Source organism: Phoca vitulina, unplaced genomic scaffold (assembly GCF_004348235.1).
Source record: "Phoca vitulina isolate PV1807 unplaced genomic scaffold, GSC_HSeal_1.0 scaffold47, whole genome shotgun sequence".
NCBI classification, from domain to species: domain Eukaryota; kingdom Metazoa; phylum Chordata; class Mammalia; order Carnivora; family Phocidae; genus Phoca; species Phoca vitulina.
In genome coordinates this window covers 7,734,275-7,759,201 of record NW_022589750.1, presented here as the reverse complement: position 1 = coordinate 7,759,201, position 24,927 = coordinate 7,734,275, and the positions used below count along the sequence as shown (strand labels likewise).

Here is a 24,927-nt window from a genome sequence, read left to right as displayed (position 1 = left end):
TCTCCAGTGACACCAAAGGACCCCCTCTCAGCACAATCCTTCAATCACCCAAAGGCAACGATCCCACCATCTTGGTTTCCCCAAGCTAAGTGTCCCTAGGTACCAACAACTCTTTTTTTTTTTTTTTTTTTAAAGATTTTTTATTTATTTATTTGAGAGAGAGAATGAGAGAGAGCAAGCACATGAGAGGGGGGAGGGTCAGAGGGAGAAGCAGACTCCCCGCCAAGCAGGGAGCCCGATGTGGGACTCGATCCAGGGACTCCAGGATCATGACCTGAGCCGAAGGCAGTCGCTTAACCAACTGAGCCACCCAGGCGCCCGGGACCAACAACTCTTGACCTCCGACTCTTGTCCACGCCATCTGACACCTTTAAGAGACACACTGGTGTTTCACTGTACCAAAACCACGAAGTACAGTGCCCAGCAAATAAGGACTTAGTAAGTGGCGCTCTCGGTAATTCTTGAAGTGTGCTTTCTAGAATTCTAGGTGAAACAGGTCTCTGGCCACTAAGCTTAGACTTAGCATTTCAAAGCACTGCCTTAAGGAACTTGGAGACAACAAAACACTGCCTACAAGCTCCGCATGCCTCTGCTGTGACCCCAGTTACTTCTCTGTGGCTCCAGGGGAGTGACTGGAGAGCAGTCCTTTCATAAATGTGGACTAAAAATGATAACAGTAAAAAACAAAACTTACGTTTGTGAAGCACGTTACAGTGCCAAAGTACTTTTATGTGTATTTAAAGCTCGGAAGCCCTCACTTCAAAAAAAAGGGAGGGTGTGGATAACTCAGGGACATGGGAAGAAACCATGAAACTTACACTTATATTTGACTTTAATTATTTTAAAACACACATTATGCTTATCTTAATATGAACACAGTGCATTGGTACGAGTACATGAATTTCATTTACAAATAACTCTTCACTTTTCTGCTGTATGTGACATTCATACACAATAGCATAAACATTATAAACATATGTTATGTGCACGAGAGGAAGGAGGGAAGGAAGGAGGGAGGGAAGGAGGGAGGGGAGGAAGGAAGGAAGATTTTTTTAAAGGCTCAGTACCTTGAGAACTACTGGTCTTTGAGCATAAGCATAATGAAGTCACTTTATTTCCCGAGATCATCAGTTAAAAATAACTATAAGGATGGTCTTAGAAAACTGGTCATCTACAAACTGATTTTATCTCTCTTTTAAAACCTCTTTTTTTTTTTTTTTTTTTTTTAGCATGGGCTCCTAAAGAATTAAATGAAAAACAAAATTCCAATAAATCAATTTGGATAATTATCAACTCTGGTAAAAGATTTAGTCAACAGATTAAAACCCCTGGCTAAATTAGAGTTTGAGATTCTCTATAGATTTCAAATTATCCTTGTGATCTATTATATCTCATTATCCCTGAGAGTGGATACCATGCAACATTGGAATCCAAATCCTACAAACTCGAGACGTATTCTCTTTAAAGCTCTTGCATGTACAAAGCTGACAGGAACAGGCGGTTAATGAACCTGTACGTGGTTTTGCTTACGCGTGTGTCCAAGCAATGGAATCAGTTTTGTTGGCTGATCTCAAGGTTCAAAATGATGTAACTTAATTAAGAGGCAGGAATTAAGTCTCTTCTGATTTTAAAATGAGCGGGTAGTTTTTACTTAATAGCTGTACTTAAGATTTCCTCCCCTCTCTTCATTTCTATTAACAGCTTAAGCTTCAAATGATTCAATTTCTAATGTGAGTTGAGTTTTTTAGGTTTCCTGGCTTGGCAGCGGTCTGCAAACCTCTCGACACAGTCCTCTCCCCAACACACATATCAAAGAAGGTGGTAATTCTTCTGCTTATTGCTAAATTCAGATGAAAAGTCAGCTGATGAGAGACAAGGTATTTTTCTGCTCAGCCACATTAAAGGAGATCAATCAGGGGTAACTGATTACAAACCATAACCACTTCTGGTTAAAAGATAAGACTTTTTATAGAGATTTTGAATAACACAGCTGCAAAATTAAGAACTTACGGGGCCTTCCTGTTTCCCTCTGTCTTTTTTTCCATATATTTAATGACCAAAGCCAGTCCAAGAAAATCCTGGGACCAAATTAAAACTCATACTTCAAATTGATTGAGCAATACTGTTACCAAAATGAAACATTTAAGTATGGCCCCCAAGGCAATTCACCAGGAAGCATTTGGTTTGCATTTACAGTCAGCATTCAGAAAAGGGAAATGAAATATCTATCAGGTCTGTTTAAATAAATACATAAATTAAACCTGTTTATATCTAAGTTAATAATGCAACACTGAATGAGATCCCAAGATTGTTCTCTGAATTAGTTTTTCCTTGAACCATCTAAGCTTTTCTATTTTGTCATCCTATTTTTAGGGTTTTTTCCCCCCTTTTCAATGAAGAAATATTTCTTCTTAATATACTTAATAAACAACACTTTACAACCTTTGTAATTAACTAGAAAACTTTTCCATAAAACAGATGCACATTAAACTTTTAAAAAGTGGAACTTTGTCTTTTGAAAAATGAGTTTGGCAAGAAGGGACTGTTAGTTGAGCTTTTTCTCACTTTCATCTCAAAACTCTTGGTCAGTGTCCAGACAGCAGATATTTTACGATAAACCTTTAAAACAAAGAACTAAGATTAAGTGTTCATTTAAATTATCATTCTGACTTTGACAGGATTTAGTGTTTATCTACATTTGAATATTTTTTGCCACACAGGTTAACGGGTCAATAAAATGGGCCTCTCACTTGTTCTTTGTATCTGGACCTAAATGCATACATATGTCTATTAATGCATCATGATCTTCTTTTGCACGGAAAAATTTCGTTTGCTCCTAGTGATTAGTTATGCAATAATGCCAGCTGTGTCATTATTCTAGGTGTTCAAGACAACTTTCTAGCGTGAAGACTCTTAGAAATACTTTTAAGATAATCAACAAATGAAGAATTCCCTTAACGACGCGGTTGTCCCTTTAAGTGAAACTGACTTTGCCAGCTCTCATAGATGACTCATTGATAATCTTTATGATCTATGACCTATCTATCTATATGACCTATCTGTAAGACAAAAAAAAAAAAAAAAAGTCTCTTAGCTGGGGACTAGATTAAAGCACAGTAGAGTCCTCGAAAGGACCCTCTGAGCTTCCAAGCTCTCACAAGTCCAGTGAACTTTCTGGGTAACACAGTAGGGCCATCTTCCATCCCACAGTTATGCTGAGTACAAAATAAGGTAGCAGGTTAAAAACTTCAGTACAGAATGACAACAGGTGAAAGCGACAGTGTAAAAAGCAGGCCCAGGGACTACCAAGCACAGTCGCCTAAAGTCACCTGGTTCAGGTACAACAATTTCCAGGCACCACAAAGCATTCGACTACTCCAGTAGAGTAAAATAATAGATTACTTGTAATTAAAAGGCTAAACTGTTCAAAATTCTGCAGGTGATGGCAACAACAACAACAAAAATCACAAAGTGTAAATACAGATAAAAATGCAGCCCTGTGAGGCGCCTGGGTGGCTCAGACGGTTAAGCACTTGCCTTTGGCTCAGGTTGGGCTCTGTGCTCAGTGGGGAGTCTGCTTCTCCCTCTTTGCACCACCCTCCCCCCACGCTCATGCTCTCTCTCGCATGAGGAGGAACCGGGTGTGAATGCAGACCCAGCCTGAAGGCGTTTATGGAGACGAGGCCTGGAAATCTGTGTGATAACCAGCACTCCAAGGCTCTCGATGGCAAATGAAGGGAGGCTCTCTAGGCTGCCAGTGGACTTGGGCGGGAAGCAAACGGAGCCAGATGCCAAAGCCCTCGGTGCCTGTCGGGGCGCAACTCAGAAGTCGGGAGAGGAGCTGAGTGGCCCCCACCGGGCTCGTTCCCTCGGGGAAGGCTAGAGTCTGGCTCCCCTGTGTGGCATGGTCCGGGCCCGACAGCTCCCCGGTCTCCAAATGTGCACGGGACGATCAAGATGACAGGGGAAGGCTGCTGACGCATCGGCAGACCTCCACCACCACCCCTGGGAAAGTCAACGTCACGTTGGCAAGCCGGCCCTTGCCGAAATACTCTAGGTACGAAGCGTACGTGCGCGGTGGTGGTCCCTGGGCGGACTATGGGGCAGCGTTGGGTTTTCTTGGGGAAACTGGACCGTGGAGAGGGAGGCAGCCCTACATCCTCTTCCTGGAAGGGGCTACGCTGCGTAATGAGACAGCCCAGCGGCTACTGGCAGTTGACGGGGCTGGATTTTAGATGCTCCACTTCTGTAAGAATTATGCCAGACTTTACAATCTCCCTTGCGGCTGGAGGTAGCCACTTTGTACCGTACTGGCCAGTGAGACCTAAGGGGAAGTCCCCATCAAGACCTTTCCTTCCCAAATAAAAAGGCAAAGTCTTGTAAGGAGGTTTCTGCCTTTCCATACAGTCCCCCTTCTTCATTCTTTTGGCCTGGAGTGCAGCATGACGATGGAGGGGTGGCAGCCATTCTGGGGTCTTGAGAACAAAAGCCAAAGCAAGTAACGGCAGCCAAAAGGAGGAGCCGGGTATGCTGACAACATCCTTCAGCACTAGCTCTAGACTCATAATTTCGCACTCCTCTAAACAAGAGAAAAATAAACCCTTTATTTGTTGAAGTCACTGTTCTTCCAAGTTTTCAGTTACCTGCAGCTGAGCCCGTTCTCAACCTTGTTTATTTTTTTCCTGTTTCTCTTCTTTAAATTTGTCGATATATTTTTTAAAGATTTTATTTATTTATTTGAGAGAGAGGGAGAGGGAGAAGCAGACTCCCCACTGAGCAGGGAGCCCAACTCAGGGCTCGATCCCAGGACCCTGAGATCATGACCTGAGCAGAAATCAAGGGCTGAGCCATCCAGGCGCCCCAAATTTGTCAATATTTTTTGAGAATGATTATCATCCGCACCAAATTTATCTTTACGTTCCTCTGGCATCTACCATAGCATCTTATACTTACAATCAATTTAATCAACATCGAACTGATATAAAACAATTAAATCATCAGAAAACAGAATAGCCCAGATACACGTATTTTTCATCTAACTTAGAACGTTGGCTAAGGCATCTTCATGGCCCAACCCCTACCAGAAACCAACTGAATGAATGAATAAAACTAAAAACCAGAGAAAAACCTGCATCAGCAATAAACTAGGCAGAGAGGATATACTAAAACCCTCAAGAAATATTTGTTAAGTATAGCACAGAGGAAACTCAACTGAAGACAGTTGCTGAGAGATGACTTACTACTTTCGTTATATGAGTGGCAAAAAATTAGAGTACCTAAGTACCAACTAGTAAGGAAATAGACAAATACAGGAAATGAAGGCTGTCTGACAGTACCCATTATTTCTTCCTAACATGGAGAGGTAGGGAGCCAGGGGCAGAGGGCAGGGGGGACCACGGGCAGGATGGGCCCACTCTATGCAAAGTCCCTTCCCCATCCCAGCAGGAGTATTTATGGAGGCAGCCGCATCAGAGTTAGAGGCAGAGAAAAGTGGTCACACCAAAAAGAAAGCCGGGCCTTGCCTTGACATCCTTCTCACTGAGACAAGGCAGAAACATTCCAGCGCATCGAATCCAGGTCGCATGACACCCACTAACACCACGCCCTGGCAGGGGGGTATTCTTCAGCTCAGCAGGCAGCAGCACCAGAGAAAAGGCCAGGCATGGCTGAGAGAAGAGGCAGACTACACTAAGAACCAGACTTGGGGAGCAAGACACTGGCGCTGTGATTTCAAAAACACCGTGCAAACGCCTTTCGAGAAAAAGTTCCCTCGCCGGTAGCTAGCTCCCTCTGCTTCTCCTCAGGCCACAGGAACTTCACGTGGATCATGTAAACCGATAAATTCCATCCTCCAACTTAAAACGCAAGAGAAGTCCAACACTGCCAAGTTAAACCGTTAGGGGAGGAAGAACAAGCCAACCGTGCATTCCTTCAATCAATCCATAGTGAGCACCTACCATGTGCCAGGCATTGCCTGAGGCACGGAGGGCAGAGGAACATGCGAACGGACAAAATGCTTGTCCTCCTGGACGTTACGCTCTTTTGGGGGGGGGGGTGGCTACTGTCGGGAATAGCCGTCTTCACTTAGGAATAGATTAAGATGAAAAGAGGTAAAATGGGCCAAATGGAAGCTTTAAAAAAAGGATTCTACAACATAAAAGGATAAAAAAATAGCATGGAAGAAAAAAAGGTTAAATATATTTCTGAAGAAGATGCACGACAGGACCAGCAGACTATAAGCTCCCCCACAGAAGTCTGACCCAGGAGCAGGGCCTGAGCGGGGGGCCCTCACCCCACTCTACCCTGGGCACTTGGAAGGGCACACCTGGGGCATAACAGGGACTCTGTGAATAGCAGGAGGATGAGTAGACAAAGCAGAAAAAACAAACCCCATGAAACAGAATAAAAGGGCTCAGAAAAGGATACAGAAACAAACTGCCATTAGCAGAATGTTCGAAGTCAGGAGTGGTAATAAAAAGCAGACAGCAGCAAATCAAATCAGTGCTGAACATAACACACTTCACGGGCTCCTTCTGAACGAAGATGAAACTACAATGAGGAGAGCAAGTGGAGGGAACAGAATAAAGCTGCAATTACACCAGAGAATGAAATAATTGGTATAAATATGAAAAAGGAGACAAACTGATCACCACTTGATTGACTACCTGAAAAACTCAAGAAATAATCAACTGAAAATATGTTTTTTACTATTTCAAAATCATCAGTAAGAACAGTCTATTCAAAGAAAACTGTAAAACTTGAGAGACATAAAAGATTTGGATAAACGAGGATGTACACTGTAAAGATCTCAATTCATCCCAAAATTAATCTGTAAACATGCAGAAATACCAATTAAAATACTAACAGAATTTTGGGGGTTAAGGGCAATGAGGTTTGTCCACCAGGGACAGAATTTCACAAATTCTTAATTGTGTGAGTATGACATTCAACACTGGTTAATGACTTATTAAAAACTGGGTATCTCCACCTTATACCATTGGCTGTAAAACATTTCCTGTAAGGGAAATATTTAAATGAAAATATAAAATCATAAAGTTAAAAATACAGATATAAACACTCCAGTGCCATTTTTCACCCATCAAATAGGTAGAGTTATTTCTAAAAGTATATTATTATCTAGCATTCATTGGTGGAAGGTACAGAGAGTTGGTTAATCTGATAACAGCACAGACTGGTGGAACTTTTCTCGAGAGAAATCTGCCAGAAAAAATAAAAACTTCCAGAGTCTGCATAGCCTTTGATTCAGCAAGGCTCCCTGGAGGCGCCTACTGTAGGAAAATGGCCACAGATATTACAGCACCATTTGTAATAATAAAAACTGAAAACAATCTAAAGGGAATAGGTGGTAAATAAATTATGATATGGCCATGCAACAGTATGCTATCTATCCATTAAAAGCAAAAGCATCCTGGGCGCCTGGTGGCTCAGTCGGTTAGGCGTCTGCCTTTGGCTCAGGTCGTGATCCCACGGTCCAGAGATTGAGTCCCACGTCGGGCTCCCTGCTCAGCGGGGAGTCTGCTTCTCCCTCTCCCTCTGCTCCTCCCCACTCTGCTTGTTTTCTCTCTCTCTCTCAAATAAATAAACAAAATCTTTAAAAGAAATAAAATAATAAAAGCAAAAGTGCATGTCTAAGGGTCTTTCAGAAATAAACGTGTATAAGGACAAATGTACAATGATATTAAAAATCATTATTACTAGTAGTAAAAGCTACAGACTACCTAAATATCAATTAAAAAGGAAATGGTTCAATAAATTCAATGCACACCATGGAGTACAAGCAACCTTAAAAAAAAATGAGGCAGATTTAACTATAGGGATGAGGAAGCTTGGCTGTGACACACTATTGAGGGCAGAAAACAAATAACTGAACAAAATGTGTATTATGACCCCGTTTTTATAAAACAAACACATCAGAAACTATGTATGCATTAATATAATATAGTATAATATAACATATATAACATATAATGTAACACGGAGATAACTAACCTTTCTTGAACCTTTACCGTATGCTAGGTTCAGTACTCAATTATTTACCTGTGTTATCTCACATAATCTTGACAACAAGCCCATGAGGTAGGATTATCCCTATTTTACAGATGAAGAAAAACTCAGGCTTACAGAGATGAAAATGTGTCCATTGTCACAAAGTCAATAAATGGTAGAGCAGGGACTGCAGCCCAGCCAGCCTGAGTCCAGAGGCTGTGCTGTTCCTACTAAGATTCACAGAGTGCACAGAACAGGCTCAAACACTGTGTGCAAAACAGTTACCTGCACAGGCCAAGGGGACCTTTTTATATTACATGTTTTCTTTGTAAGAAAACACTACTTTTAAAACTTAAAATTAAGTCACCAAAAACAGGGTAAACATACTGACACAAAACATATGCACAGAGTAATATTTTACAAAAAATATAAAAGCATTTACTTTGTGATCTTATATTTGTGTAAGAAGCAAACATGTATGAATAGGATGTATAGAAAAAAAATTCTAGAGTATGCCAAAGTCATCAAAATGCCTATTATTTTGAAAGGCAGAAATTAAGGGGAGATTACATTCTTTTCATTTTTGCTTATCTGTATTTTCCATTTTGTTTCCTAAAGGTAAACAATTAATAAAGATACTATTTTAACATTTATAAGCATGTCATTATTAAGGCAATTATTTCAAAATATAAATGAAAAGTCAGGAAATCATAATTCTACTCAATCAATATAAAGATTCATTATACAGTATCTGAGAGCCAAAGACTGAAGTGTACTTTTAAAAACAGTAAAATTGTATCCTCTATTCTTGTGAGGTTTTTTTCTTTTAATAAAAAGCATTCTAGGCTCTAGGGGGAAAAAAATCTATTGATAGACCGTAGTTTGATATCAGTCCTGTCAACAGCATAATTACTGGTTCTAACAAACAATCTATTTTCGTGTTCTGGTCTCAGAAAGTATGCTGTAGCTTTTCAGTACAGATGTTATTCGGGGGCGGGGGGGGGGAGAGAAAAAAAACCCCTGCTTTTTATTGACCCATATTAAGTATAAACTCAGTTGAGTCACCAAAGCCTCTTATGATCCTAACCCCAATAAAATTTCTCCAACCCAGTGTGGTCCTTGCAACAAACTCCAAAAACATATTGTAAATAGTTCAGTTGGCAAGAGAAACTCAAGGGAGACATTATTATTGCTTCTTTATAAATTCAGTCTTACTTCCTTTCATAGAAAAAAAAAAATCCTTAAATGGTATAGCACCAGCAAACATTTGGCTCAGATCCTGGCACGAATGTCAAGGCATCCATCTGCTGCTACCCTGATATCCTACAAATGAAACAGAAGTAGGATCACTGTATGGCCCTTCACTTATTCTACAGTTAATTATCCTTGGTATATTACAGCTATAAACCAAGGGAGGCAAAGAAAGACTAGTTCCATAAAAGTGATCGCTGACTCTCAGATATTTCTGCCTCGGCTATCATTAGCTATAAACGAATTGCCCAAGATGTTAAGAGTCCGAAAGAAATCAATTGATAGATACCAGGGATTTTCTTAAAGAAAAAAAAATCCTGCTGACTCCAAGGCATGTGTGAATTCAAGTAATAAACTAAAGAGGGAGGTAAAAGGTCAAATAAGGGGGTAGGGGTCACCCAAAGGGTGCTGCCTCTTTAAATGGAATAAGCAGAAGGAAATGACTTTAATTCAATTAGCTCATCCAGAAACCTGGGGCAGGGAATATAGAAAATGATACGAGGGGAAATTTACTGCCCTGGGACTTCTCCATCCGTGGTTGCAGCGGAGGCTGCTGCTCCCATTTTCCTCGGTGCATCTTGCTTTGCATCCATCTCTTGTGTGGTCCACATCCTGCCCAGCTGGCTCTTCCTGCAGGGCTGCTCTGGCTCTCACTGGGTCAGTGCCCCCCACATCCAGCCAGACCACGGCGTCTGCGACCGGCACTCTTCCTGCCCAACACCTACTTCACTTGCTTGAGGGGTGGTCCAGGACCACCTGCATCAGATCATCTGGTGTGCTTGTCAGAAATGCAGATCTCTGGGTCCTGTCCCAGGCCTACAGGACCAGGATCCCTGGGGACGGCGGCCAGGAAGTGTCGTGTGAACACGAGTGCGGTGTATGCTCATTAGCACACTGACGTGAGGGAACCGATGAGTCAATGCACATGCTCTAACACGTTATGTACTATTAAATGAGCAATTGGATCATTGCCTTAGATTTCAGTCACCATGTTTTAAATATCAACCCCTGCAGCTGGAATGCCTGTTCTGATATACAACACCATAAGGTACGTAAAAGGAAAAGCATGACAACAGCCAGGATAAAGGACAGGAAGGTGTGGCCTCCCACCAAAAAAAAAAAAAAAAAAAAAAAAAGGATCCTAAACCAATTACCATACTTTCCTTCTGTTCCCAAAGAAGTAAGCACTCTGAAAATAAACCTTAAGGAATTACTTTAAATAAGTACCTCATTTAAGGCTCTAAGAAGAGGAAATACTGACAATTATTTCCTGATTTAGCAGTCAAGGCAACACTGACTTCCTACTGGCCAAATAAAATAACTTTCTGGCCAGCCATCTTAGTAGACCTCTAGCATTTAAGTGTTGATCACTTCCTTGGGGTGGCTGGCTGGCTCAGTTGGGAGAGCATGCGACTCGTGATCTCAGGGTTGTGAGTTCAAGCCCCATGTTGGGAGTGCAGTCTACTTAAAAAAGAAAAAAAATGTTCATCACTTCCTTTATGAACCGTGTCTTCTCTTTTGGGTTCTGTGACTAAGCCCTTTCCTGTTCCCCTTTCTCTGATTGTTTAGTTCCTTGCAGGCTCCGTTACACGCTCTACCCAATCCTTAAAAGGGGATGCACCCCAAATGACCTTGGTCTTCTGTTCTGGTCACTACACACCAACCGCAGACAACTTTGTTCACTACCACAGCTTCGTGGCCGGCGCCACACTGAAGACCCCTCAGTCTTGCAGCCCGACGTTCTATCTGAGCTCTTGTCTTCCATGGCCAACTGCCCACTGAACCTCACCACCGGGATATTCCAGTGGCAGCTCAAAATCCACGAGTCCGAAACTGAACTCATCTTCCCCCAAACCTGTTTCTTCCTTCAGTGTTCACACTCTTCAGCCTCACGCTACCACTGATCCGTATCAGAAAGCTGGAAGTTTTTCTAGAGCAGGGATAAACATCTCAAACTCAAAATGCCTGTGGCAGCACCTAGGTAACAAATTTATCTTTTAAGAGACAAGTGTATATATAGCTCTTAACCTATCACTTTCTATGTAGTTTGCAAATTTTATCCCATTTAATAGAACGCTTTGAAGTAGATATCATTAGCTAGTTTACAGGTGGGTAAACCGAGGCACACAGAGTTGTGGTTTTTACTTTTTTTATGGAACTTGCTCAAGGTCACTCAACTAGTAAGAGCCAGGATCTGAATGCAGGGACTCTGACCCACAGGTCACCACACTCTGCTCTCTCTGAGAGAAGTGGGTCGGGTGTAGGATAATAAGGAGCACATGGCCCAGAGAACCGGAGAACGTTTGCTTCGTGGCAGCCAGACTCTTTGCGGCTCTGTGTCCTAACCTTTTATTTCGGGCCTCCCAGCACTCCCCCACCTCTCCGTAAGGTTCTGCTCATTCTACTGCCTCAGTCTCTCTCTCCCCTCTCCTCCTGACACACCACAGCCTTAGTGCAGCCCAAGTCATGTCTCAACTGACTGCCACTGGTGTGCTGGTCATCATGCTTGCCTCTCACTGGCCCGTGCTTGACAGCCGGGCTCAGCAAGTTCTTCCCTCTAAAGGGCCAGAGAGGAAGTGTTTCAGGTTTTCCAGGCCGTAAGTCTTCTATCACAATCACTCAGCTCCGCCACCGATGCAGCATGACCTCACCACAGAACAAATGGATATGGCTGTGTTCCAATAAAACTTTATTTACAAAAACAGGTACCCCTGGCTCAATGATGCCGCTACCACAGATCTCTTAATCAATCCTACTCCTCTTTCTGCGGAACTAAATTTCGACATGGTCCCCAAATCTTAGAGAATACGATAAAAATAGAAAAGTACCAGGAAAGAACATGAGTGAATGCTTTTATAACCACGGGGCAGAAAAAAATCTTTCTAAGCATTAAAAAAAACAAACAACTAATAAATAATTTGAATACATAAAAGTTAAATATTTCAGTGGGGCAAAACAAAACAAAACAACAAAACATCACAAAAAAATATCAGGAAGAAATGACGGAGGGTATGAGAAACAATAGAAGAAAAAATACAAATGATCAAAATAGAGAAAAAGATGCTAAATCCCATCATGACTTAAAATATGAAACGTAACACACATAAAAATCCTTTTCCATTATCTTAGAGGAAAAACCAGTAGAGACTGCTTATGCATAAGCACAGAATACGGAGGCAATCAGATTCCCACATGCTGGAAACACCCTGCATGTTTAGCCGGAGAGGGTTAGGTAGGCAAACAATGGCAGTTCTACCTAACGGAAGGGTATGCAGTGGTAAATACCGTCAGTGAAAGCTATACTGTTAAGAGAAAGTGGCAAGCTGCAGGACCGTGTGTGTGTTTGTGTGTGTGTGTGTGTGCGTGTGTGTGTGTGTGTGTCTGGGTAATGATCCTATTTCCATTAAAATGTACAACCATATCCATCACTTTAGATCTACCTATTTATATACATATAGAAGAGGCTACATTTCAAGCAGGGGTTTTATCTAGAATGGCCGGAAAGTGTACTTTTTCAGTTTTAGATACATGCTTCTGTATTATTTGAATTTTCGTTGCAATAAGTTTATAATAATCAGGTACTAATTAAGCCACTTAAAAGAATATTTGAGACAGAACACAAAGTGATTGTGTGTTCCCCCGAAGAACCTTCCAGAACTTCCCGCTGCTTGGGCGTAGGAGCCAAACTCCCCAGCATGAAATGCGTGCCAACGTGGTACTGTGGCCCCGCCTAACCCTTCAAACCCTCAGCGAGCATCTCCTCCGTGTCACAGGCAGGTCCAGCTCAACGACTCCTAGCATCCGTGGTTTTTGGAATGTGCCAGGATGCATCCGGCTTCTTTGCCTCTTCAAAGCCTTCTCCCTCTGCTTACAATCCTTGCCTTCTGCACCTAGTGAACACTCATTCACCTCCACCCCCTTCACAGGCAGAAACAACACTCGCTTCTCGGGGTCCCCACTCTGCCTTACCACATACAATTGCTACAACACCCATAACACCAACTGCCCTAAACATGGACATAGGACGAATAATAGTATTAATAATAGCTAATTAAGCACCTACAAGGTGCTGGGCACACGAGTGTCTCACATGCATTATCTCATTTAATCCTCACAATGAGGCTATAGAATGAGTACCATCATCTCTATCTTATAGATAAAGAAACTAGGGCACTCTAAGGTTAATGACCCAAGATCACAAAGGTTACTAGAAGTTCAGGGTTTGAAATGCAGAGGTATCTGACCACAGCTGTTTTATTTGTATGTATGTGTATGCCTACAAAATCCCCCCTCCACCAGATGACCGGCTTCTTCTTGAGGAAAGAAATCACGTAATCTCCGTATCTTCAGCATCTTGCACAAAGGTACAACAAGGTAGACACCCAACAAATACTGAAGGGAGGCCAGCTCCTAGTATCATCTAGTTCCACCCACTACACAATGCAGGACTCCCTTCCAGTTCCCTCAAAGATGATCTGCTTCCACCTGGATGGTTCCAATGACAAGGACCACTCCTTCACGAGGCAGCCCATTTCCCATCCCATCGTTCTCCTGAGAGCTCTCCGTGCTGCTGGACATGCAACCTCCTCGTTCTGCCCTCTCGACTGGACATCAGCAGCACTGTCCCTTTAAACCAGAGGAGCTACAGCTACTTGAACATGGCCACTCTCCCTTCCATCGCCTTCTTTCTCCCTCCTCCCTTCTCTCTCTCAAGCCAAACAATCTCGTTCCCCAAGGGACAGGGTTTCTATATCCCCTCTTCCTAGCAGTTGTCCTACTCTGGACGACTTCAATTTGTCATGTTTCCTCTTCCAAGTGAGAAGCACTGGACTCCAAGACTATAAGTACTCAACACGGAGATGGCAGGATTTTTGGCCTGGAACATCTTAGGGGAAGATGCATTAAATAGACAAGCAAACGTTTACCTGTAATTATTTGGAAACTAACCTCTGAGGTGCTCCCTCAGGCCTGCTGCTGGGTACTTCGAATGCATTATGTGATTTAACTCTTCGAGGACTTATTATTGTTCCTACTCTACAGGTGAGGAAGTTGTCTCCACAAGGCTGAGAAACTGCCCAAAGGCTCCCGTGACTAGTAAATGTCCTAGCCAGGATCTGAACTCAAGTTCTGCTGGACCTCAAAGCCATACTCCAAGTTTTGAGAGGGAGACTCGGGCCAAGAGCAGGCAAGAGAAGGCTTAATGGAGAACTCTTGAAAGGCTCTAACTGGATATAAAAGAGGCAGACCGGTCTCCCATGGAGGCAGGAGGGATGGGTATGGTGGATGGAAGGCCTAGCCTAACTGGCAGGACAGGGTAGGGGATAGGGTTGGGAGAGAAAGTCTATTTACGGGGAAGAGTTTGATCACTCCAGATCACAACTTTCCTCAAAGCCAGGCAGAGCTGAGGCAGGAGGCAATACGGAAGGAGCAGACTCTTGAGTAGGTAAGGAATATGTGAAAGCAATGTTTTAGGAAAGTTGGTAAAGCAGGAGGAGAGAGGCAAAGACAACAGCTGGGAGCTGCTGTAGGGACCAGAGGGCTCCTATGTGTTGGATCTCAGCTAGGATGGCAGCTTCAGAAACGGGGATGAGCAATCTCACGGGTGTTACAAAAGACGCCAGTGCTAACACCTGGATGTTGGACTAGAGATGAAGGGAGACTGGAGAGCAAAGAATTAAGGATGATGCTAAGGTTTCCCGACTGGGGGAAGCAAAGAATGCTGGTATTACCGCCAGGAATGGGACGGTGAGAGAGAAGCAGTCTGCAGAGTGAGAGGCGGATGCGGACATGAACACACGGTCAACGAAGGTGCACACAAAGCAAGCAGCTCCTGCTGTTGACAGAGGTCAATTCTGCTGCCTTCAGACTGAGAGGACTCATTTTTGGGGTGACATCCTTACGATCGTATCTGCAGTCATTCTTACCATGTCAGCAACATGATACACCACTCGTATAAATGACAAAAGATAACTTTTCATTGAAATGTGGTGATTCCTTGCTCAGCTACCATAATTTTCAAGGATGCCACCTGGAATTAGCCTCACTGTTCTGGAGTTACACTGATAAGTCTTACTATGATTCTTCTATCTGGCAAACTCCCTATGCCTGTTTTCTACCCCCCCCCCACAACCCCCCGAAAAGATTTTCTTTAAGTGATTTTGGTCACTGAGGAAAGAAGTTACCTGCTTCACCTCCTTTTACCTTGGATTTCAGGCTCAACTGTCTTGAAAAACACACACACACACCAATCTTTCCCTGGTCTTCTCTACTCTCCAAAGCCTCTCGTCTCATTGTTCATTTCCCAATTTTGACTCAGTAACATCGCTTTCCACTTCTTTCCTCAAAAAATACCTGGTTTAACTTTATTATTCCCCTGCTGTATTTCTTCTCCCTATTCTCGTCCAAGAAGAAACGGAGAGAAGGGGTCTTCAAGCTGCAGGATGACCCAGAACATACCTTCTGAACACGGTTAGCCCAGAATAAGCTACTCCTAAGTTTAGCTGTGAGATGGCGTGATGACCATAAAACTTTGCCTGACTCACCGGACGGCTGTGACAACCGAATGACATAATTATGGGTTAACACCCAATGCATACAATAAAATTTGGTACAGTTTGCTAGGCTGAGGCTATACAATCTGGTTCCAGACCTTTTTTCCAGAGATGCACTCTAAATCCCCACATGCCTGGGACAATCCCAGAGGCCCTACAAGAAGCAAAACCCAGCAATGCGCTCGGAGACCCAGTGGCCACAGGTGTGCAGGCCTTTTTGTTTTCAGAACTCAAACAGAACTCATTACCCCACTGCCATCTTTAAAAGATAGTAGGCGTTAAGAACACAAAAGACAAGGATATAAGCAGGATAAGCATTCTACTTTAATTACAAGTGAAAAAGACTAATTTTAGTACAATATATTTACTGCAAAACTATTTACAGGTCTGTGTAAACAGAATTCAGAAAAGTTGATTTTGAATCCCAATTAAATCGAAGAGAGAAAAAAAATGCTACTAGAGGATCAGTAGTTTCAAGATACTCCTTTTGGTGCGGTAATAAAATTAGCATTTCGTTTAACTAAAAATAAAGTTTCGAGTAAGAAGCTAACTGCATCAGAAAAACAAAGTACCTGTGAGTTTGATTTTGGACAGCCGCGCCAAAATTCCTGGCAAATCATCCAGCTGCAACTTCATCTCTTTCCAGCGCTTTTCATCCTTCATCTCTTTCCCTGCATCTAGCGAGCCTTCAATTACGGATGCCGATTCCAGTTCGAGCAATTCTTTTTCATTTGGCTTTCTGGATAACGGTAGGCTGGGGGGTGGAAGAGGTCTCATTTCACAGATTTCTGCTTTGGCTTGACCCAAAGATGTTTTCTCAAGGAAAGGAGATGCCACGGGTTCTGGCTTCCGTTTTACTTGCTGGTTGAGGCTTCTGTTCAGTTGTGTGACATACTAAACAAGGAAAGTACAGTTACTATAAACCCAAGGCCCAAAGTGCTCTTACACCGCTGTTGGGTAACTCCTCCCATCAGCCTGTTACAGTACTTGAAGGATTTTCCTATACCTTTGTAAATACATGCTGAATTAATGAATATTCAAGTGTTTGTTACATGGAAATCACTACATTAAGAGGGACAGAGAACGTAACTGACACCTCGGTGATGGTTTTTAATTCTATGGTTTAGAAAATTCTGGACATTTAAGTTCCTTGAAAGAAAAATAAATTTCTTATTCCCTCCAGCATGATCTCCAACATGATCCCCACCAAATACAGTGAAAAAATGTTCTAACATCAAGAGCCCAAGACAACCTGTTGACCTTCCACGTTTCTAGGCAAACAGGGCAGAGAGGGGCTTGGCAGTAGGGTATAATTCAGGGCTCAGTTACGTTAGAGCACTGTGTGTGTGGAAAGAATGCGAGCTTTACAGTCCGACAGTCTCTATCGCTTACTAGCAAGCAGCAGTTAACTATTACTAACATAGTGAGGCACTGTGTAGTTTTACATAATACAGACCTTCATAGTTTATAAAGTATATATCTTATTTGTGCTTTTCAAAGGCTATTTAAGAAGCCGGATCATTATCAGTAGCTCTTTCTTCAACTTACAGAAGAGAAAACTAAGGCTCAGAAATAAAGCGACAGAGTCAACAACCAGTTAGTTGTAACTGACAAGAGTCAACAATCAGTTAGTTGTAAGTGGCCCTGGTCCTCCAAGCCACCCGCTCTGGTAACCAGTTAAGTGATTTTTCTGTTATATCACAAAGACTTGAAATTACATACACTAGTTCTAGAAAGGAATTACGAACCCATGAATGAACCCAGAATTCTGTGCACATAAGGCATTATACATACTTGAGTTTCTCTTCTAAATACCCATTACCCTTGATCCCCAAAGTAAGAAATCTGAACATTTCTGGAAATGTAAATCCCTTATCAAAATAATGAGTTTCATTAAGATTTTAAGTTAATTTTACATTTTAAGTTAAAGTGGGCATTCTAAGTTAAAAAAAGAGAAGTGTCAAATCAGATTTGAGATTATGAACTTGCTAATTGTTCACGCTTGCATAATTATGAGTTTTTAACTATCTCCATTCTATACTTTTCTATTTAATGGCAAATGTCCTCACTGGTAATTAGGAATAAGCTACCATGTTGCCCACAATATCATGGAGCCAACCTAGAGGACCAGGATGTAGGAGTAATGCCCACTATAAAATGCCTAGCAAATTCTAAAAACTCAGTTTGCTACAAAAACTACTCAGAGGTGCATGCATTTAAAAGACTTTTAGATGCACTGCTGATGTAGAAAAACGGGAAGGTCACACTGTTAAAGAAATTATTTCTGTATCATTGATATATTCACAGAACTTCAAAGAATTTAAAGAGATGTATGATAACAGTTCAGCTTTTCCTAATTTTCTCCTAGGTAAAATATGCCAGAAGTTTTCAATCTTTCTCCAAACTTAATCAGTAAGTTCAAGATCATACTTTTAACGTCCAGTGCCAGGACTATTCTGGTTTTAGTTAAGAATAATCAAAACAAGGAATTAAAGTTTTGGATAAATGCCAAAATGACACTAAATAAAAGTCTTTTTCAAGCGGTACTTCTTACAACTCTTCTTTTAATAGGAATTTCTCAAATTCCCTCATACAAAGAAAGTAAAGGCAGACAGCAACAGAGTGAGGATGGTCTTCTGAACATACCATGCGCCTGAGGAAGGACAAGTGCTGAAATGTAATCCACTGCTTATTGACATTCCTGAAAAGATGCACGAATGTGTGAGGGGATTCCTGCATAGCTCTTCTTTCTAGATACCAGACACATCCTCCTACCCAACCTGTATAGAGAAAAGGGAAAGGTTCACGTGATTAGTGCTTCTCACCAAATGCTGACTGCGTCTACCCAGAAGCAAAGCCGGCCACCACCATAAGCAACGGCACATGTGAGGGGTCAGAACTCTGACCGGATTTGTGAATCACTGCCACATATCCCCTTGATTCACTAAGCGTAAATTCTTCAGCAGGGATAGGGCAATTTTGCATTTCGGGATCATTATACTTTTATTATATGAAGTGCTGAAATGACCACAATGTAGATCGTTTTGAGAAAAATAATAAAACAATCAGTTCAGGGGCGCCTGGGTGGCTCAGTTGGTTAAGCGACTGCCTTGGGCTCAGGTCGTGATCCTGGAGTCCCGGGATCGAGTCACGCATCGGGCTCCCTGCTCAGCAAGGAGTCTGCTTCTCCCTCTGACCCTCCCCCCTCTCATGCTCTCTGTCTCTCATTCTCTCTCTCACAAATAAATAAAATCTTAAAAAAAAATAAAATAAAATAAAACAATCAGTTCAGTCACTTTTAAAATAGTGGAAAATGAGAAACACAGGTTTTTTCAGTAAGTGACAGTAAACTGGAAAATACATTTCAGATTAATACTTTGGCCATGTTGGGTAAGACAACTAACCAAAAGAGAGGGGAAACAGTCCTCAGTGAAGTCTGGCTCTATCAGTGTAGGCAGGAAGAAGCAAAAGAGCTGTGGTCTGAATTTGGCTTTTAATCAAACCAAACCTTCTCTCAAATAACGAATCCAATGCTTCCGTGTAAGGCCATGTAAGCGATGGTCCCATGGCTTCCACGACCCAAAATATTTCTCATTCTCCACCACCTTCACTCAACTTCTCTTGCTGTGTCTGGCCACTTTAAGACAATCGTGTCCCACTACATACTGTCCCCGAGCAAATGCAATTATAGGGTAATTCCTAAGCTTTGACTCATTTCCAGGGTCATCAAGCCTACTGCCCAATTGCTCTCCTATTATCTCCACACGGATGGGTTGTATTCGATGGGTTTTCTCTGGGAAGGCCAGGATAGACATTACTCGCCCAGACACATACGCGTAACTGATCACTCTCCACTAAGCACACCACACATTTTCACAATTTGTTCATCTTTGTTGATGCTTCCTTGCTGGCTGTGTCTTGCCTCCACTCTCTGCTTGTCAAATTTTCAAAGTCTCTTTTCAACCACTCTGTCCCTTTATACTCTTTTTTATGGGACTTCTTACTGCCAATTGTTTCCAGCATCATAGTTTTGGGTTCCTTGATGGCAGAGATTCTCCACTCACCTCCAATACAAAAGCTGACAGAGTGCTTTCTCTGCAACACAGAGATCATGTTTGCTGCCTAGATTTTCTACATAACTTACTTGGAAGTATCAGTGCCCCTCAGAATACATGGCAATTATCTTAGACCGGAGATAAGTCACTTCTTCACTGGAATCATACTCTCCAACCTCAGTTATTTATGAAATGCTTATTTTCCGTATACGGGAATACGCGTTGCCTGCATATGCATAGTACAGGAGGGAATAAGCACTGACATCAGTCCTCTGAAATCTCCTTTCAAGTGAGTCCTGATATTCAAGGGTTTGCTTGTTTTGTTTGATGGTGTACAATTTTCCTTCTTTTGCCTGACATTATTCTTTGGGAAGATAGGATTTTAATATTAAAAGATTATGTCGGGGCGCCTGGGTGGCTCAGGTGGTTAAGCATGTGCCTTCGGCTCAGGTCATGATCCCGGGGTCTTGGGGTTGAGCCCCCCCACCCCTGTGAGCTACCTGCTCAGTGGGGAGTCTGTTTCTCCCTCTCCTTCTGCCCCTCCCCCTGCTTGTGTGAGTGTGCACACTCTCTTTCTCTTCAAATAAATAAATAAAATAAAAAAATATACATAAAAGATTACATCAAAAAACATCAAAGTTTTATTGTTTGGGCCTTAATTTCAAAACCAGTTTTGAGGTCATTTGGTCCTATGAGAAATACAAGTTGCTGGGAGGGAAAGAACCACCTTGGAAAATATCTCTCAAGGTTAAGTGGGTCAAACTGAGATTTTACAGAATAGTAGTAAGGTAAAAAGAAACCAGCTGGAAACTGCACTTTTAAATGATGAAAACACTTCATTTAGTCAAAACATGTCCCATTTCTATGAATCAGTGCCTAGAAATTGAAAGACATTTCAGCCCTGGATAACAAACGTAGGTTTGAAGATACCCAGAGCTTACAAGAGTTACATTAAAAATCTGGAAACGTGACCATATCCACCATTCAACGTCACACTGAGTCACAATGGTAGAGCTTTTAAAATGTAGTGCACAGAAGTGTAACTGTAGGTTCTGAATTTCTTTTAATGGCAATAAAATACTTCGCATTTTTAGAAGCAAAAGCAGACACAACCACCAGATACCTAATACAGTCGCACTCTGACTTTCTTCCACCCCTTCCCGCCATGGTGCTTCCCTATCAGGTCTTGTAATGATCTTTCAAGTGGATCATAGCAGGTTGTACAGACCACTTACTAGCAGATTTTTTGGGCAATTGTGTTCACTGTTTCAGGAAGCTAAACTGTCTTCGTACCAGCACTGAAAAGACTGATCCAGCTGCAAACCATATGCAGCCCACTTACTAGAACTGGGGAACTCTGAGCAGTGAAGTGAGACTGTTCTTACAGGAAGCTGCAAGTATGGGACTGAAAGGCAGAAGAGCAGCTAGGCTGAGGAATGCACACTGGAAAAACCTACATACAGAGGGAGCAATTCAAGCACTAAGAAAGGATGAGCTCTCTGAGAATCAGTGCCTAGGGTCATGATCAAAGAACACTCACAGGGATGACAGAAAAAAGAATCATAGACCTTTTTAAAAATACTTTCCATTATGAAAAATTTCAGTCGTAGACAATAACCTAAGAATACGACGAGCTCCCAATACTTATTCCCCAGCTTCAACAATTATTAAAATATGGCCAATCTTGTTTCATCTATACTCCCTCCCACTTCCCACTCTCCTCCCCTTTTTTTGAACCAGAAGGGACTTTGAGCTCATCTGGTTCAACTGCCTCATTTTACAGATAAGTAAACTCAACTCCAGAAAACACAAATGATATGCCCTGAGATTACACAGCCAAAGAGACCCATAAAATAATAATATGATAAGAGAAGAGGAAGAGAAGAGTTTCACAGAGTCACTGTGATCAACATCGCTAGGCACTGCAGAGAGAGCTTGTGAAAGGTGAGGCCTAATGGCGGGATTTGACCAAAAAAGAGTCCCTGGCTTCTGCTACCCATCTCCAATTCAGACCACCAGCAACACATTCCTCACACAGCCATTTGTTATCATCAAAACTACCGAGGGCAAAACAATTCCCAGCCTCCTCTTTAACATTTCTTTAATTAATCTCTGTAATGAATGGACAAATCGGATTAATGGACAAACAATTATTAAGAGTGAACAGTACAGACCAGGTACCATTTTGGGCCCTAGGGGAACAGAGACCAGCCAGAGAGGAACTGTCCTTCTAACCCTCACAGGGTTGGGAGAAACACATAATAAACCTGTATATAAATAAACAATTAAGTGGTGCCTGGAGGGCTCAAGTCATGATCCCTGGGGTCCTGGGATCCAGCCCTGCATGGGGCTCCCTACCTCCCTCCACCCATGCTCGCTCTAAGAAATAAAATCTTAAAAAAACAAAAACAAAAACAATTACAGACTATGCTAACCATAGGGAAAGATATAAGAGTGATGTGAGAAAAGAGGAGCAGGGGGTTCTACCTTAAATAGGGTGGTCAGGGTAGGCATCTCTGAAAAGGTGCCACCTGAGCTGAGACCTAGCCACGGAAGCACCTACCACCTTTACCATAGTCATCACAGGGCCTTCAAATGGGAGGATGATATCAGGGCCCACGCTGATGGTGGAAAGCCAAAAGTTTGAGGGGGACTGTGGCCCACCATCTATAGTTGTCATCACCTGTATCATTTTATCTTTGTCGTGACATCACCGTTGTCAGCACCACCCTTTGTATTGGAACAAGGTTTCTGAGTGAGAGCAGAGCGCTCGCCAGTCCTCACGAGGGAGCTTACAAATAACTTACACTTGTAACTAGGAACTGGGGCTCTGAGAAACCAAGACACTCGTGGGGCCCCAAGGTTCTCCTCGATCCTCTCCACCAGCCTCCACTCGGAAAACCGAAAGCAGCACCGGACGCCACGGCCCCGGGGGAGGGGGACGGAGGCGGTGCGGACCACCGGGGCCACACTGCAAGACTAGACCCTAGCTCCACAGCGTCTTCACTTCACGCTGCTCCAGAGGTCACTTCCCCCCACCGGTGCCCAGCCGACCTCGCCAAGGGCTCCCAAGGTTGCAGCCAGCCGGAACCACGGCGTTGCACGTGGCAACTAGATGAGAATTTTCCCGAAGTCGTGCCCAAGAACGGGTGCCGTACCTGTCAGGAGGCGTGAGGAAAGAGTGTGCGGGGATGCGGCCATAACGCAAGAGTCCGGCCGCTCCCCGGGATCCCCGTGTCCTCCTCTCTCTTCACCGGCTGCTGGGGGCCGCCATCTTCCTTCCCCGCCCCCGTGGGAGCGGAGCCGCTTCCGGTGCGTCACTTCCGGCGGGCAAGACGCGGAAGGAAAGGGTTGTGGCTGGAGGTGTTCGCCACTGGGCGGGCGGGAGAGTGCGGGGCTGGAGGGCGGAAGCCTGAGGTTCTTTCGAGAAACGCGAGGAGTACGGTGTGGCTGAATCTTCCCGGAAAAGAGGCCGCGCGCGGACCTCGGCCCGCGCCTCCGTTCCCAGAGGTTTCCCTGCGTCCTCCGGCCGGATCCCGGTGACCTCGTGCGAGGAGCAGGGCTGGGCTGCGGGCTCCGCGCGCTTCAATTTAAAGTCAGTTTGGGACGCTTCTTGCAGACTGAATTGTCAAGAGAAAATGGTTCTTGGGACGATGCCTCCACCTTCCAGTCTGATCGGTGGCAGCTTTACTCTATTGGCTATCAAGTGGGAGGACCGGTGGACTCGGGGTTGCTTGTCCCTGAGCCACCCCGGGGAGTGGAGTCCTCAGAGTATCTCAGGATGTAGCAGGTGCGTGTGCTGGTTGGTTTCGGGCTCTGGTGAGAGGGCTGTATTCGAGTCCTCACTTCACCTCTGGCCTTCTGACCTGCTTGAGCAAATTACGTGAGCTCCCCGAACCTCATTATCTAGCTGTGCAACGGGGATAATAGCATCTATTTTATAAGATGGGTCGAGAGAATTAAATGATGTCTCTCTAGTGGGTAGCCAGGCACCTACTATATATAGGCTCTAAAAATGATCATTAGTGTTGTGACTTCTAGAGCAGATCTCAGAAGCCCTTCCTTCCTCTTTTTCTTTTTCTTTTTTTTAATGTAGGAGTTTCACAAGTAAAAGGACACTGAAGAAGAAGGATGCAGCTTTTGGAAAAGAGAGAAAGAGGTAACTGCGTTCTATAAGGGGGATATGTGTCTTCATTGATAAGGTGATAGCCGATCTGGTTCACCTCCGCTAACATTGCTAGACGCAGGATAGGAAGAGTAAGATTCTCCCCAAATGTGAGAGCTTACGCTCTGCTCCCAGTGGGGGGGTGGGGGTAGGAGAGGTTCAGTTAATAGAGTCAGCGTGACGGGGTAATGTAAAAGGTATTGCAGAAATGTGGATGAGATAACAATTCTAACTGGGTCAGGGAAGGCCGCAGAGATTTGAACTCTGCTCTGTTGGAGGACAGTAGATTTTTCCTGCAGACGAGGAAAAGGACACTCCATGAAGAGAAAAATGGCATTAAATACTGTGTTAAAAGTTTTCAAACTCCTTATACTTTATCGTGTGCTTTTATAAACATTTGATGTTTATATCCATAGCAAGTCTTTACGAATTAACACGTTGAGGCTCAGAGTTCTCAGTGATCTGCCCAGTCTTCTCCTAGCTGCTTGAGTTCCAGAACCAAGACCAGAACCCCTGATACCTGTTCTTTCCACCATATTGTACAGCCTTATTCACCTGAGCATCTTGAAGTGTAACAGTTTCTGTGATTTATAAAACACGGTATTTCAACCTTGGCTGTCTGTCAGAATCACCCAGAGGGCTTCAAAAATTACAGATGCCTAAGCCACTTACAGACCAATTAAATCAGAAGGGGTGTGGAATGGAAGGAAGAGACCTGTAATTTTCTTTTTAACGCATCACAGGTGATTTCGGTACACAGAACTGAGAATTACTGGATTTCAGCTTTTTTTTTTTTTAACTTGACAACACAGCTATGTCTAAAAGATTGATTAACATGAATGTTATATTTCATATACTCAGAAAATACAAATTCCCAAGTGCTCTTGGTTTATGATAG

The 24,927-nt window shown here is 43.1% G+C and overlaps 1 protein-coding gene across 1 annotated transcript in view; it reads right to left on the bottom strand.

Annotated features, from left to right (window-relative positions):
- LOC116649196 (protoheme IX farnesyltransferase, mitochondrial) overlaps positions 1 to 23,172 on the bottom strand; it is a 125,810-nt gene extending 102,638 nt beyond the window's left edge. Inside the window, exons 1-3 of the mRNA XM_032431753.1 lie at positions 23,023 to 23,172; positions 18,456 to 18,589; positions 16,382 to 16,703 (exon numbers count right to left, since the gene is read on the bottom strand). Of these exons, the coding sequence (XP_032287644.1) occupies positions 16,382 to 16,703; positions 18,456 to 18,589; positions 23,023 to 23,065 (499 nt within the window). The 5' untranslated portion in view covers positions 23,066 to 23,172. The remainder of the gene's footprint in view (positions 1 to 16,381; positions 16,704 to 18,455; positions 18,590 to 23,022) is intronic.
- Between the last annotated feature and the right edge of the window lie 1,755 nt (positions 23,173 to 24,927).